The sequence below is a fragment of the Channa argus genome, chromosome 21 (genome assembly GCF_033026475.1).
Source record: "Channa argus isolate prfri chromosome 21, Channa argus male v1.0, whole genome shotgun sequence".
Taxonomy (NCBI): domain Eukaryota; kingdom Metazoa; phylum Chordata; class Actinopteri; order Anabantiformes; family Channidae; genus Channa; species Channa argus.
In genome coordinates this window covers 12,191,638-12,203,664 of record NC_090217.1, presented here as the reverse complement: position 1 = coordinate 12,203,664, position 12,027 = coordinate 12,191,638, and the positions used below count along the sequence as shown (strand labels likewise).

Genomic DNA, 12,027 nt, shown 5'->3' with positions numbered 1-12,027 from the left:
TTGTATTGAAAATGTGAATTAATTAGCTGATGGAGTTGTGCAGGGCTTGGGAGCTGATTCACACACAAAGCTTTCTAAACACTCCATTGCTTGGACACTGAAGGTCAAAATGAACTGCAATCTCACATCACATCAGACACTTCCTCAGGCCAATGTTCCAACAGTTCGAGTACAGCTTTTGTCGATGGGTAACGAAGCATATGCCCCTCTATGATTTGCCGGTGGTGCAATGATGTAGAACTGCCTTGCACTCATTACTCGTACCCTTATACTGTAAAGTCAAGAGTGTCACCAGGGACTAATGAAAAATGTTGGTGCTTTTATTTATTAGTTTATTGTGGAGCGATAAAGAATGGTTTTGTCCAAGAAGGGTGGAATGAAATAATTTGTTCAACCTTGGCACTAATATGCTTAATCTGAGGACTAAGTGTTGCGTCTAATTCACCTCTTCAGCTACACAGAAGCAGAGTGGAATACGGCATGGAAAAAATAACTTATATAAAAGGTTTCCTGAATGAACACAGCGTTTGCATGGACCTTTTATCATCAATACACATCAAAATGTGGTTGTGTAGTCTTTGAACGTGTGGAAGGCCTGGCCAAACTTAATTAAGGAGCTTGGAAAACTGCAGGTATCTGAACTAAAATTAATTTATGAGGTCATTACAAAAAAACTAGGAATGAAGAGCTTTGTGCTTTTACTGTGTTTAAATAGGTTTTAAATTATTTGTCTGAATGTAGGAATCTGGCATACTTTGAAATGCCATAGGTTTGAAAATAAGCATTTGACATTTTTATTTTCTTAAGTTTTTCTCAATTGTATCGACCTTGTCTCCCTTTTTGCACCCTTTTCTTTCTCCCCCTGTTCTTCTCTCCACACTTTTCCCTCTTTGCTCCCACACTATTGTTTGAAACCCACCCCACCAGGTGTGGCTGTTGATGTTTTTGTGATCTTTGGATGTGAGCAGAAATGCAGGTCTAATTATCAGCATTTGGTATGTGAAACACTGTCCATGTCTTACATGTACAGACATAGTTATGTAGATTAAGTGTATTTCAACAATAGTTTGTGTTGTCTAAATGTTGTGCTGCATTTTCAGGCCCAGTGCTGCTTTGCCATGAAACTCTCCAGTCCAAACCAGTCCTTGCATGTTAGTGAATGCTCCTTCTCCCTCCAGCCTAGAAATACACAGCGGTTAAGGCAACTGGAATCTTACATTTCTGCAGCCAAAAAATAAAGCACAAACTATTAAGTGTTGGGTTTGAACATTTGCCCATAAAAATCATGTAAAACAACTTAAGGGTACATTTAAAGGAAAATTCTGAATTGTAAGGGCTCAAGTGGGTTATCAACGAATCCACGAACCAGGTCATAAATGAGTCTGAACCCTTTGCACATAAAATCTCCTCAATTGCAGTAAAATAACTGGTGCAGGGCTTAGTTCGCTTTAAAAAAAAAACATTAAAAGAATGACATAGTAAGTGTCAAAAACTGACAGCTTTTTACCTGTTCTTGTGAAAGTGACCTTTATAAGTAGAGCCGTCTGGGAAAGTGTATGTTCCTGTGCCGTGGTACATGTTGTCTTTGAATTCTCCTTCATAGAGTGCTCCAGAAGGAAGCTGCAGGGTCCCAGTGCCATGCATCTGCCACACGGACACAAAGAGAGGGAGTAACCGCAAAGAAATAGAACAGTTGTGTCTATACCGAGACAAGGAGGTAACCATAGACATTTAAATACATACTTTGTCCTCGTGCCACTCTCCAGTGTATACGATCCCATTTTCTGAAGTGTGTTTTCCGGTACCACTCCTCATTATCACACCGGATGCCAATCTGCTGCACTCCCCCTCTGTGGAGAAGAGAAGAAATAATTGGAAGACGCAGTTCATTTTTTTTGTCAAGCGTGTTAAACCATAACTTTTTTTAACTCACCATATCTGTCCCCATTTGGAAAAATATAGGATACCTTTAGAGGTCCTTTCTCTGAAAACACACGGACACACCAAAGCAGCAACTGTCAGATGCTTATTTTTATAGGTACTTTAAAAAAACTATTACTATAAAACTAATTACCAGTAGTATTCAAGGTTTCTCCTTCTTTCTTGCCTTAAAATGAAAACCAAACACAATTAGACATCAAATAGGAAAGATAGAAGTGTGTGTGTGTGTGTGTGTGTGTGCTAGAGTGTTAAAGAAATCAGCTCTTCAAAATCACACCCCACCAGACATTGGTGACAGCTTCCCTCAGCAGGCAGATGGCTGTCACAACCGAGAGAAAATGCTGTTTACTGGCCAATTCCGTGATGGGAAAAGTCAAGAGACTGACTAAAACGTTGTGAGCACTATACAAGCTAACTGGGTGATATTTGTGTTAACTAAAATTACCCTAAAAATAACCAGTCCTGACTGCTTAAAAAAAAAAAAAGCACAGCTCTCTGTTGTTGATCTGGCAGGTCGATGCAAACTGTTGTTACCATGGTTACAAATTTGGGGCGGACCTAGCTTAAAATGCCTCTTTGCTGCTCGTCACACATCTTTTTTAATATAAAAACTAAATTTAGCGCATCATATGGTGCATTATTTTGGCTCAACAATCTTCAGATGCTGTCTAAACAACACATTTAGTCTTTTGCTTATTTTAAGTTCTAGCAGTTCCAGAAACCGGAAAAGAAACTTTGAACTCGGAGTTTCGACCAATGATAGAGATGCAGCTCGCCGGTGGTTTGTACAACTGTCCCAGGTTTGTTCTTACTTTTTGTGAAAGTTTTTCAAATGAAGTCCTTTTAGTAGTTATCATTTTAATTAGATTTCAGTGTTCTCGTATCATTAAACAAGCATCTGTCCTCTCGACTTGACTTATTGGGAAGCTTCTCTCAGGTAGGATAGCGTAATAAATCAGACGTGAGTCGTAAGCCTGCTAGCTGTTAGCATATTTGCTAGCTCAAGCCTGATACTTGAAACTGACTGACGTACAGCTGACAATACTACCGTAATGATACGAGCCGTAACCCGCTGTTTTGTAACTTTCTAATAACACATGGCGACCAGTCGGGCATGGAGTTAAATGGCCATCGCCCACGCTGGCTTGTTAGTCTGCATGCTCAGTTTGATTGCATAATTTTAGCCACCAGCGCTGTGCCAGCCACCATTTCACTGTTCGCACTTGAACTGAAGTGCCACAACGAACCACCCTGCAGCCGAGTCTGTGCGCTGCAGTGGATGTTCAGTAGCTGCCTGCTTTGTCCTGGTTCGCCTCTCGCAGTTGTCTCTGGTGTATCAAGGCTCACAGAGCTGAGAAGATTTATTCAAACATTACATGTTATGTGTCTCTTCACAGATTGTCGGCTGCTATGAAGAGATGCTGATAGAAGGTGAGTTTCTACTTCATTAGTAATATATCTGTCAGCAGTGCTATTATGGAGCTGGACTGCTCTACAATATTGGTGATCCAATTATTCATAAATGTTTTACAGAAAAATGAATGCAAGAAGAAGAGGTGGGAAGCCCAACAGAGGAGGGGGGAGATTTAACAAGTCAAGAGGAGGTGGAGGTGGAGGTGGAAGTAGGAAAGGAGGAGCTGCTTGTTGGGATAGCGATGAGGATGATTTTAGCCTTGACTTTGGACCCCCTCGTTCCAGCAAGTATGAATTGATGGCAAAGAAATGTATATTTTCAGGATTGAAAAAGATGACCGTGTACCCATTTCCTGTTGCTCTCTGTTTACCTGGCTATGTCTCCAGACCTGGCAAAGGACGAGGCGGTGGCAGGGATCGAGAAAGAGGCAGGGGAGACGGGGATCGAGACAGGCATAACAGAGAAGTGGGGATAAGCAGCGGCAAACCTCTCCCAAGGTCCCTGGTGAGGACAAAAGCGAGTGCAAAGTCAGGTGACGGCATCAGGCCCGAGGTGAACACCATGCCCTTGCAGAAGATCTTCATGACTAATGAGAACCAGGAACAACTCAAGGAACTGCTGCGGGATCTGCAGATCCAGGACTTTCATGAGCCATATGAGTAAGTACATTCTACTAAATATACAAGATACATCACACATTTCTGTCTGTTACAAGCGACTAATTGGAATGCTACAAAATAAAGTAATACCCCCCTTCTCCGCCTCAGTGAATCTGGATCAGATTTTTCTGGGGGAGGAGAGGAGGAGGAGGAATATGATGAGTTAGATCCCCGTGAGGAAGGACAGTTTTGGGCTACTAATGATGAGCCTGCGGAGAGGGCGGAGAGCCCAGCAAACGAGCCAGATTCTGACGATGAACGACCGCCCCCAGAACCTGTCGTCTCCTTATTTGCCATAGGAAAACTCTGCAGGTGATGTTGATATGTTCATATGAATTAGTTTTGTTAAAGATTTGGCAGTAAACAATTATCCAGATTTAATTTGAAGCCAGTAGTTTTGCTGCTCTGCTGTCAGGACCTAAAAATTGTATTTTGGTAAAATTTACATCGTCTTTGATTCTTTTGTTGTCTCCTATCTTCTCTCTGTAGGTATGGGTTTGACAGGGAGCGCATCAAACAGGCACTGGAGTCTGGCGGAGGAGAATTTGGGGCAACTTTGGAGCAGCTCCTTCGCCAGGTGTTCACTGAGCGCTATGGTCATGCGGCAGTTTCCCCCGATGGCCTTGAGTGGGTGTCTGTGGATGAGTGCTTGAGCCAGAGACAGGAAGAAGCTCTAGCTTTGACTGCCATTTATGGCGAACGCTTCAGTGAGCGCATTGCTAATGCAGTGTGGACAGTAACCCTGGATCTCTCATTTCTCTCAAACAGTGGTTTCAAAGATAGGGGAGCGTCCGGGGGTCAAAATGGGGGAGGAGTTCATATTCGGGATGTCTGCAAATTCTACATGAGAGGGCAAGGTTGCAGGTTCGGGGAAAAATGTAAATTCAGACACCAACTTCCTACAAAAGGGAGGTCTGGGGCTGGTCCCCCAGACCTGATGGGTCCAAGTCAACCTGGATTTAGCAGCTATTCTCCTCCAGAGTATGAACTAGAGGTACGTTTTCCCAAAGGAAACCATTACCCGTTTCAGGCTCCCGTAGTTGCCTTTAGCACCAACGATGAATCCGTTGGGGCTGCGGGGAGGCTCGCGGTCACGGAGAGATTATTTGGAGAGGCGCTGGCTGCAGCAAAGAGAAGTGAACCTGTTGTTTACACTCTGATCACCTTGTGTGAAGATGAAGCTACCATGAAGGAACTACTGGCTGTTAGTCATCACAAATACAGCACCCCACCGCCTGTCCTGGTGGTCCCGACTCCCTCTCTGTCCACGGCAAGGAGTAAGAGTGTGAGGAGCGATGCCTTAGAGGAAGGCAGGACTAGCAGTAATCACACCAACAGCAGAAAGGTTCCTCAACCTAACAGCCAGAGACCCATTTATTGTGAGTCATCAAGATATTTTAATTTATATTATTTATTCCCTGTTTATTTAGCTTAAAACAGTAATTGTGTGTATTTAGTGAAAGAGACAAGCGACGCAGAGGAGTTGAATGAGAAAGATGAGGACGAAGAAGATGAGGTTGTTCCGGTCGAGAGTGAGAGTTATGTTAGTCTGAGGAAGAAGATGGTAAACAAGCACAATCTGAAGATAGACAACTTGCTGCAAGAAAACGGCAAACTGTGCCGAGCGTTCCAGAAGAAACGGGTAAAATGGGGTTGCTATGACCGTCTACAAAAAACATTCTAACTTTCATGCTTTGTTTCTCAGTTTTTTGTATATATTACAGTATATTGTCATAAATTCTTTAATGCTTCTCCTAAACCCAGTCATCGAGGCGTTTCAGGTCCATGTTGGAGCAAAGAGAGAATCTCCCAGCTTGGCAAGAAAAAGAGAACATTCTAGACCAATTGGACCGATGTCAGGTGCTGGTGGTCAGTGGAATGACAGGGTGGGTAACCCAAAGCAGGACGGAGTAGTGTCAAAAGCCTCTTTAAAGAAAAAAACTATATATACGAAGCTCGACCCGAGTATAACTAAAAGGTGGTCGATAGCGATGAGTGCTATTGACCACCGTTTAATTTTATTTAGTACAGCACATTGTTATGAGGAAAATTTTAATGCTTTGGTGTAGCGTTTAATGTTTTCTACTGACAAATCTGCAGATGTGGCAAGACCACCCAGATCCCCCAGTTCATTCTGGATGCATCACTAGGTGGTCCAGCAGAGCAGGTGGCCAACATCATTTGTACCCAGCCACGCCGAATCTCTGCCATCTCTGTGGCTCAGAGAGTGGCACAGGAGAGAGCAGAGCGTCTGGGGAACTCAGTGGGCTACCAGATCCGCCTAGAGAGTGTCAGGGTATGTGCACATTTTATGTACATCTAGCTGGGTTGTTGACCACCACTTTGTCTAATGCAATCTGAAATTTACGCAACATTAACGGTTTTGCATCGTTAATTGTTAAAGTATCTCTCAGTGCGTCTAGTTGGGCTTTGTTATAAAACAACTTGTTTTTCTCTTATTTCTCACTATTCTGTCAGACGGCCGCCACCAGACTATTGTACTGCACCACGGGTGTGTTGCTGAGGAGACTGGAGAGTGAGGCAGAACTCAAAGGCATCACACATGTCATTGTGGATGAGGTGCATGAGCGCACAGAGGAGAGGTGAGATTGTGCAGATCACTCGGGTAGAGTGGGAGTTGTTTAATTTAGCTTTTGGTCACAACACTTAGAACTTGTAAAACAAGCCGACGTCTCTTTAAATTGCTATCAAAATACATATTTATACACTCTTTTATGATTTCTGGTTTAATACTGCGTGTTTGTGTTATGTCCTATGTTCTCAGTGATTTCCTGTTGTTGGTGCTCAAAGACCTCATTATACAGAGACCAGACCTGAAGATCATTCTAATGAGTGCCACACTAAATGCCAACCTCTTTTCTGAGTATTTCTACAACTGTCCCACTGTCCATATACCGGGTATTGTCCACATCTCTGTATCTCCTGTACACAGTACCTAATGTGCATATTACAAATTGCACACCTAGTTCTATAGATTGTTTTTTCACTCGGTGATATTCTCTTAACCTAGGCCGCACTTTTCCTGTCGACCAGTTTTTTCTTGAAGATGCCATCGCTAAAAGTGGGTAAGGACCTCAGCCGTTGCCTCATTCAGTTAGACTCAACTTTTAAATGTATGTATGGGTCTGTATCTTGCACTTCTCACACTTTGTTTTATGTACTTTCCCAGATATGTCATCGACCCTGGCAGTCCTTACACGCGCTCAGGAAAACAGCATTCGTCTTCCACAAGTGGACGAAGAAGCAAAGGAGAGCCAAGGGACACGGTGGACGACTTGGATGATGACGGGTGGAACTTCAGGTCCTTCTGTAAGAAGGACTTTGTCAAAGACTCTATCCCAGATCAGCAGCTAAGCCTGCAGGACCTCACAGTCAGATACAAGGGTGAGTTGAAAACAAAAAAATGATAAATTGAACTTTCACACTACTTTATTCTCACATTTATACAGAGTTAGTCAAATAAACTGCTGTTGCCTGACTTAAATGTTGCCTTTTTTTATTTTGCTGGTACTGCAGATACTAAAAAATCCGTGCTGAAGACCATTGCTGCAATGGACCTGGACAAGATCAACATGGATCTGGTGGAGAGGGTCCTGGAGTGGATTGTGGAAAGAAAACACAACTACCCTCCAGGTAAAAAAATCACCCACATACTGTAGACCCTGCCTTATCTAGATGAATCCTGAGCACTTAGACAGTTTCACTGTGGAGTTTTGCTTTAGTGTATTGTTGTGGTTTCTGTTTTTAGGTGCAGTACTAGTGTTTTTGCCAGGCCTGGCTGAAATCAAGATGCTCTATGAGCAACTTCAGTCCAACAGAATGTTCAACAACAGAGGGACAATTAGGTATGTGTCTACGAGCACGTGAGTGTTTTTACAGCAACTTTAGTTTTTTTAATAGTATTCACAAAGAGAAAATGAGACAATCCTCTCATCTTCTGTTACCTCAGATTTTACAGTGTTTGTAATTAAAATAATTTATTTTAATGGTACAGTATTTTTTGGTACTTTGGTAGGTTTAAAAATGAGCACTAGTTATTAGATAGATGCTGGCTCATGTGGATGTAATTTCTCCTTGTTAGGTGTGTGGTGTACCCACTCCACTCAACCTTGTCCAATGAAGAGCAGCAGGCAGTTTTCACTCGGCCCCCAGAGGGCGTCACAAAGATAATCATTTCCACCAACATCGCGGAGACCTCAGTAACCATTGACGATGTGGTATATGTCATTGACTCTGGCAAGATGAAAGAGAAAAGGTGAGTAACTGAAGTTAGTATGTTGATTTTTGGACATGCTGTGTGTAATAATTGTGCACACATTGCCAAACATACATTCTACTTAGCTTCTACTTGTTTGTAAATTTTGGATTTATTTTCAGGTATGATGCATCTAAAAGCATGGAAAGCCTGGAGGACTCCTGGGTTTCTCGTGCTAACGCGCTACAGAGGAAGGGTCGAGCAGGTCGCGTGGCCTCGGGAGTCTGCTTCCACCTCTTCACCAGCCACTGTTTCCAACACCAGCTGGCTGAACAACAGCTGCCTGAGATTCAGAGAGTTCCCCTGGAGCAGCTCTGCCTCCGGTATATCCATATGTCTCCTCTTGCACAGCGCCAACGTGCGCGTGAGACGTGTTTTCTCAATAAATGCACATAATGGAGGTTTATGTATGACAAGGCTATTGGGATTTGTGATTGAAAATGAGGTCTGAGAAAAATTGCAAAGGCCACGTTTAGCTGTGCTCTGTCCAATATGCTTCATCTCTTTATTTTAGTCTTTCCTGTAGCAGTATGTCTAATGTTAAAGTTCAAAATAATTGTTTTCCATGTATTTACCATTCCCCTTCTCTCTGATAGAATCAAGATCCTGGATGTGTTTGCCGAGCAGACATTAGAGTCCGTCTTCTCTCGGCTTATCGAGCCCCCCACCACGGGAAGCTTGGATGCAGCCAAGCAGCGACTGCAGGACCTGGGAGCTCTAACTGCAGATGAGAAGCTTACCCCGCTGGGCTACCACCTGGCCTGCCTGCCTGTCGATGTGCGCATCGGAAAACTCATGCTGTTTGGTGCCATCTTCCGCTGCCTTGACCCAGCGCTCACTATCGCCGCCAGCCTGGCCTTTAAGTCACCATTCGTAAGAAACTGCTCGTTACTAACGAGAGACCATATTCATCCATTATCAGAACCAGAATCGATTTTGGGATTATATTATGTCTCAACCGTGTGCGTACACATGGCTTCGTTCCTTAAGCAGCTGTCTAAGCAGCTTTGCGTTTAAATAAATGACCCTTAATAACGAGTACTTAAATGAGTTAATAATGTCCTGCATTGGGTTTTCAGGTATCTCCATGGGATAAAAGAGAGGAAGCCAATGAGAAGAAACTGGCTTTTGCTGTGGCCAATAGTGACCATCTAGCTTTGTTACAGGCATACAGGGTACTGACTTGGCTGAGTAATTATGTTAATTATTATGTCATGTAATGTATTATGTTTTTCATATGATATAAATTATTCTGAATATTAAAATAATCAGTGTGACTGCTCATCCCACTTTTGCAGGGATGGTGCAGTGCTGCAAAGAATGGCAACCAGGCTGGGTTCCTTTACTGCAGGCAGAACTTTCTGTCTGGGCGAGGTCTACAGGTCAGTTAACTGCGTTGTCATTTTGTGTGAAGTAATTCTGATGAATCCCCTTTGAGTCTTAACGTTTTTAGATACATAACATATGTTTTGTGAATTGTGCAGGAGATTGCCAGTCTGAAGAGGCAGTTTGCTGAGCTGCTGTCTGACATTGGCTTCATCAAAGAAGGACTGAGGGCCAGGATTATAGAGCGCATGTGTTCTAAAGGCACTGATGGGGTTCTTGAGGCTACTGGTCCTGAGGTGACACACACAATGAAGAAGTTGTTGTTGCAATTCACATCAACTGCACATTTGTTATTGTACGAGCTGTACATGTCATTTGGCTCATTTTTATGTCTACAGATAAGTTTGATATTGACTTAATAGTTAGAGAAAATTTCACTAACTGTGTGGGGTTGTGTTTTTCCCCTTTTTATACTGTAATGTAGTAGACACAGGTCATATGTCCAACATATATTGTTTTTTTGCAGGCTAACCTGAACTCAGAAAATATCCGGTTGATGTCCGCCATGCTTTGTGCAGCCCTCTACCCCAATGTGGTCCAGGTACATTTTCATTCTATCAGTTATGGGAATAGGAAAGAAAATGAGTATAAAACAATCTTGTGTGTGTGTGTGTGTTCCAGGTACGAGCTCCTCAGGGGAGTTATAGGATGACAAGCAAAGGCGTGGTGAAGATGCAGCCCAAAGCGAATGAGTTTCGCTTCATGACCAAGAATGATGGCTGTGTCAATGTGCACCCATCTTCTGTCAACTACACGGTGAGATGATGAAATGTAGAACATTAAGCTTGTAACAGACTGGAAGTGAGACAAGCCCCATGACATTCCTCTATCCTCCAGGTTCGTCACTACGACAGCCCTTACCTCGTTTACCACGAGAAAGTGAAGACAAGTCGCGTTTTCATTAGGGACTGCAGCATGGTGTCCGTTTACCCACTAGTGCTATTTGGTGGGGGTCAGGTCAATGTGGAGCTGCACAAAGGAGAGTTTGTCATCTCACTAGATGATGGATGGATCCGATTTGCTGCTGCCTCTCATCAGGTCAGAGATAACTACGATTTATTAGGTTAGAAGCACAGTTACAAATTTATTTGAATTATGTTTACATACGAGGCACCAATATTACGAGCCTTTTTTATTTTGATGGTAAATAGACACGGTCCAACTCTGTGAGGAATGATGTAAAATGTTTTGAGTTGTTTAATGTGCCATTTGTGTCCAAATATATATATATTATCACATAAAATGTGAAATTACCACATTAATAATCAAAATATAATTTTTTTTTGCACTCATAAATACTCTGCATTCATAGGTGTAAAAGAAAAGTAGAGGATTCTGTAGTATCAGTTACAGGTGTTTGATTCCCCCTTACGAGTTAAACTTTAATAAATCATCATCATCATTTGTGCTTATGAAACAAATAAAATACACAAATTCAAAATTACTAGACAAATTAAAGTAAACAAAAGTGTGTGTGTGTGTGTGCGTGTGCGTGCGTGCGCGTGCGTGTGCGTGCGTGTGTGTTCGTGTGTGTTCGTTCCCCAGGTGGCTGAGCTAGTAAAGGAGCTGCGCTGGGAGCTCGACCAACTGCTGGAGGATAAAATCAAGAACCCGAGCATAGACCTGTGCAGCTGCCCCCGCGGCTCCCGCATCATCCGCATGATAGTCCACCTCATTTCTACACAATAGTTCTGCCCCCCCCCCCCCCCCCCCCCCCCCCCCCCCCAGTATAAATATCTTTCTGCTCCAGCAGCACTGTCACCCTATTATTTTGTTAAGTGTAAAAGAATAAACAACCTAAATTCTGATTAAAATTTGTTGAGATAGATGAACAGGGCAGATATTGCCACCACACCACTTTGCTGCAACTATTGTTTCTGTAATCGAAGCTTTTTGAAGCAATTTTTTTACCTTCATAGAAAAGGTTATGCAGAAAATTGGCACAGGACTGATTGTTAAATTTGATGTCAGATAAAATTTTGTATGTTGTGTATTTTTATTTTGGGTTGTGTGTGGCATGCTCACAACTGAGAAGTTTCTTGGGTCCATATTGGATTTCTTACAGTTACACAGTAACTGCAGATTCTTGTGGTTGTGGATATTTATTTGTAAATGCATGACTGAAGATCCAAGAGCTTCTGCATGGTATAGAGTTGTTTTACAATAACTGAATGTAAACTAAATTTTACAGTGATGTCAAAACTACACTTTCACAATGTGAATACAAGGGCTTTTTAATTCAGGAGAATCTGGTAAGTTGCCAAAGAATATAAAGGCTCATTGTCTTAAGTGAGGAATTCCACTGCACTGTAAATTAAAAATATATGTGGCTGCTGAATTTCTGTTTTTGT

At 42.5% G+C, this 12,027-nt stretch overlaps 2 protein-coding genes across 3 annotated transcripts; one reads left to right on the top strand and one right to left on the bottom strand.

Annotated features, from left to right (window-relative positions):
* On the bottom strand, positions 1-2,451 carry morn2 (MORN repeat containing 2). The gene is made up of 6 exons (XM_067490525.1): positions 2,224-2,451; positions 2,075-2,107; positions 1,934-1,984; positions 1,744-1,850; positions 1,508-1,644; positions 1-1,179 (listed from the first exon to the last, which is right to left on the bottom strand). Exons 1-6 carry the CDS (start codon positions 2,228-2,230, stop codon positions 1,077-1,079), a joined length of 438 nt encoding a protein of 145 aa, XP_067346626.1. The 5' UTR covers positions 2,231-2,451; the 3' UTR covers positions 1-1,076.
* A 151-nt stretch (positions 2,452-2,602) lies between these two features.
* Positions 2,603-12,014, top strand: dhx57 (DEAH (Asp-Glu-Ala-Asp/His) box polypeptide 57). Of its 2 annotated transcripts, none has more exons than XM_067490083.1 (25): positions 2,603-2,741; positions 3,339-3,372; positions 3,475-3,642; positions 3,742-4,014; positions 4,123-4,326; positions 4,504-5,393; positions 5,472-5,656; positions 5,779-5,900; positions 6,115-6,310; positions 6,493-6,617; positions 6,800-6,933; positions 7,046-7,100; positions 7,205-7,419; positions 7,552-7,668; positions 7,784-7,880; positions 8,117-8,290; positions 8,413-8,613; positions 8,887-9,163; positions 9,370-9,465; positions 9,589-9,672; positions 9,775-9,912; positions 10,143-10,217; positions 10,298-10,432; positions 10,514-10,714; positions 11,222-12,014. In XM_067490083.1, the coding sequence occupies exons 3-25, from the start codon at positions 3,479-3,481 to the stop codon at positions 11,363-11,365; spliced, it is 4,302 nt and encodes a 1,433-aa protein (XP_067346184.1). In that variant the 5' UTR covers positions 2,603-2,741; positions 3,339-3,372; positions 3,475-3,478; the 3' UTR covers positions 11,366-12,014. The 2 variants fall into 2 exon arrangements, with proteins under 2 accessions (XP_067346184.1, XP_067346185.1); XM_067490084.1 differs by lacking the exon at positions 2,603-2,741 and adding an exon at positions 2,786-2,878.
* The last annotated feature ends 13 nt before the right edge of the window (positions 12,015-12,027 follow it).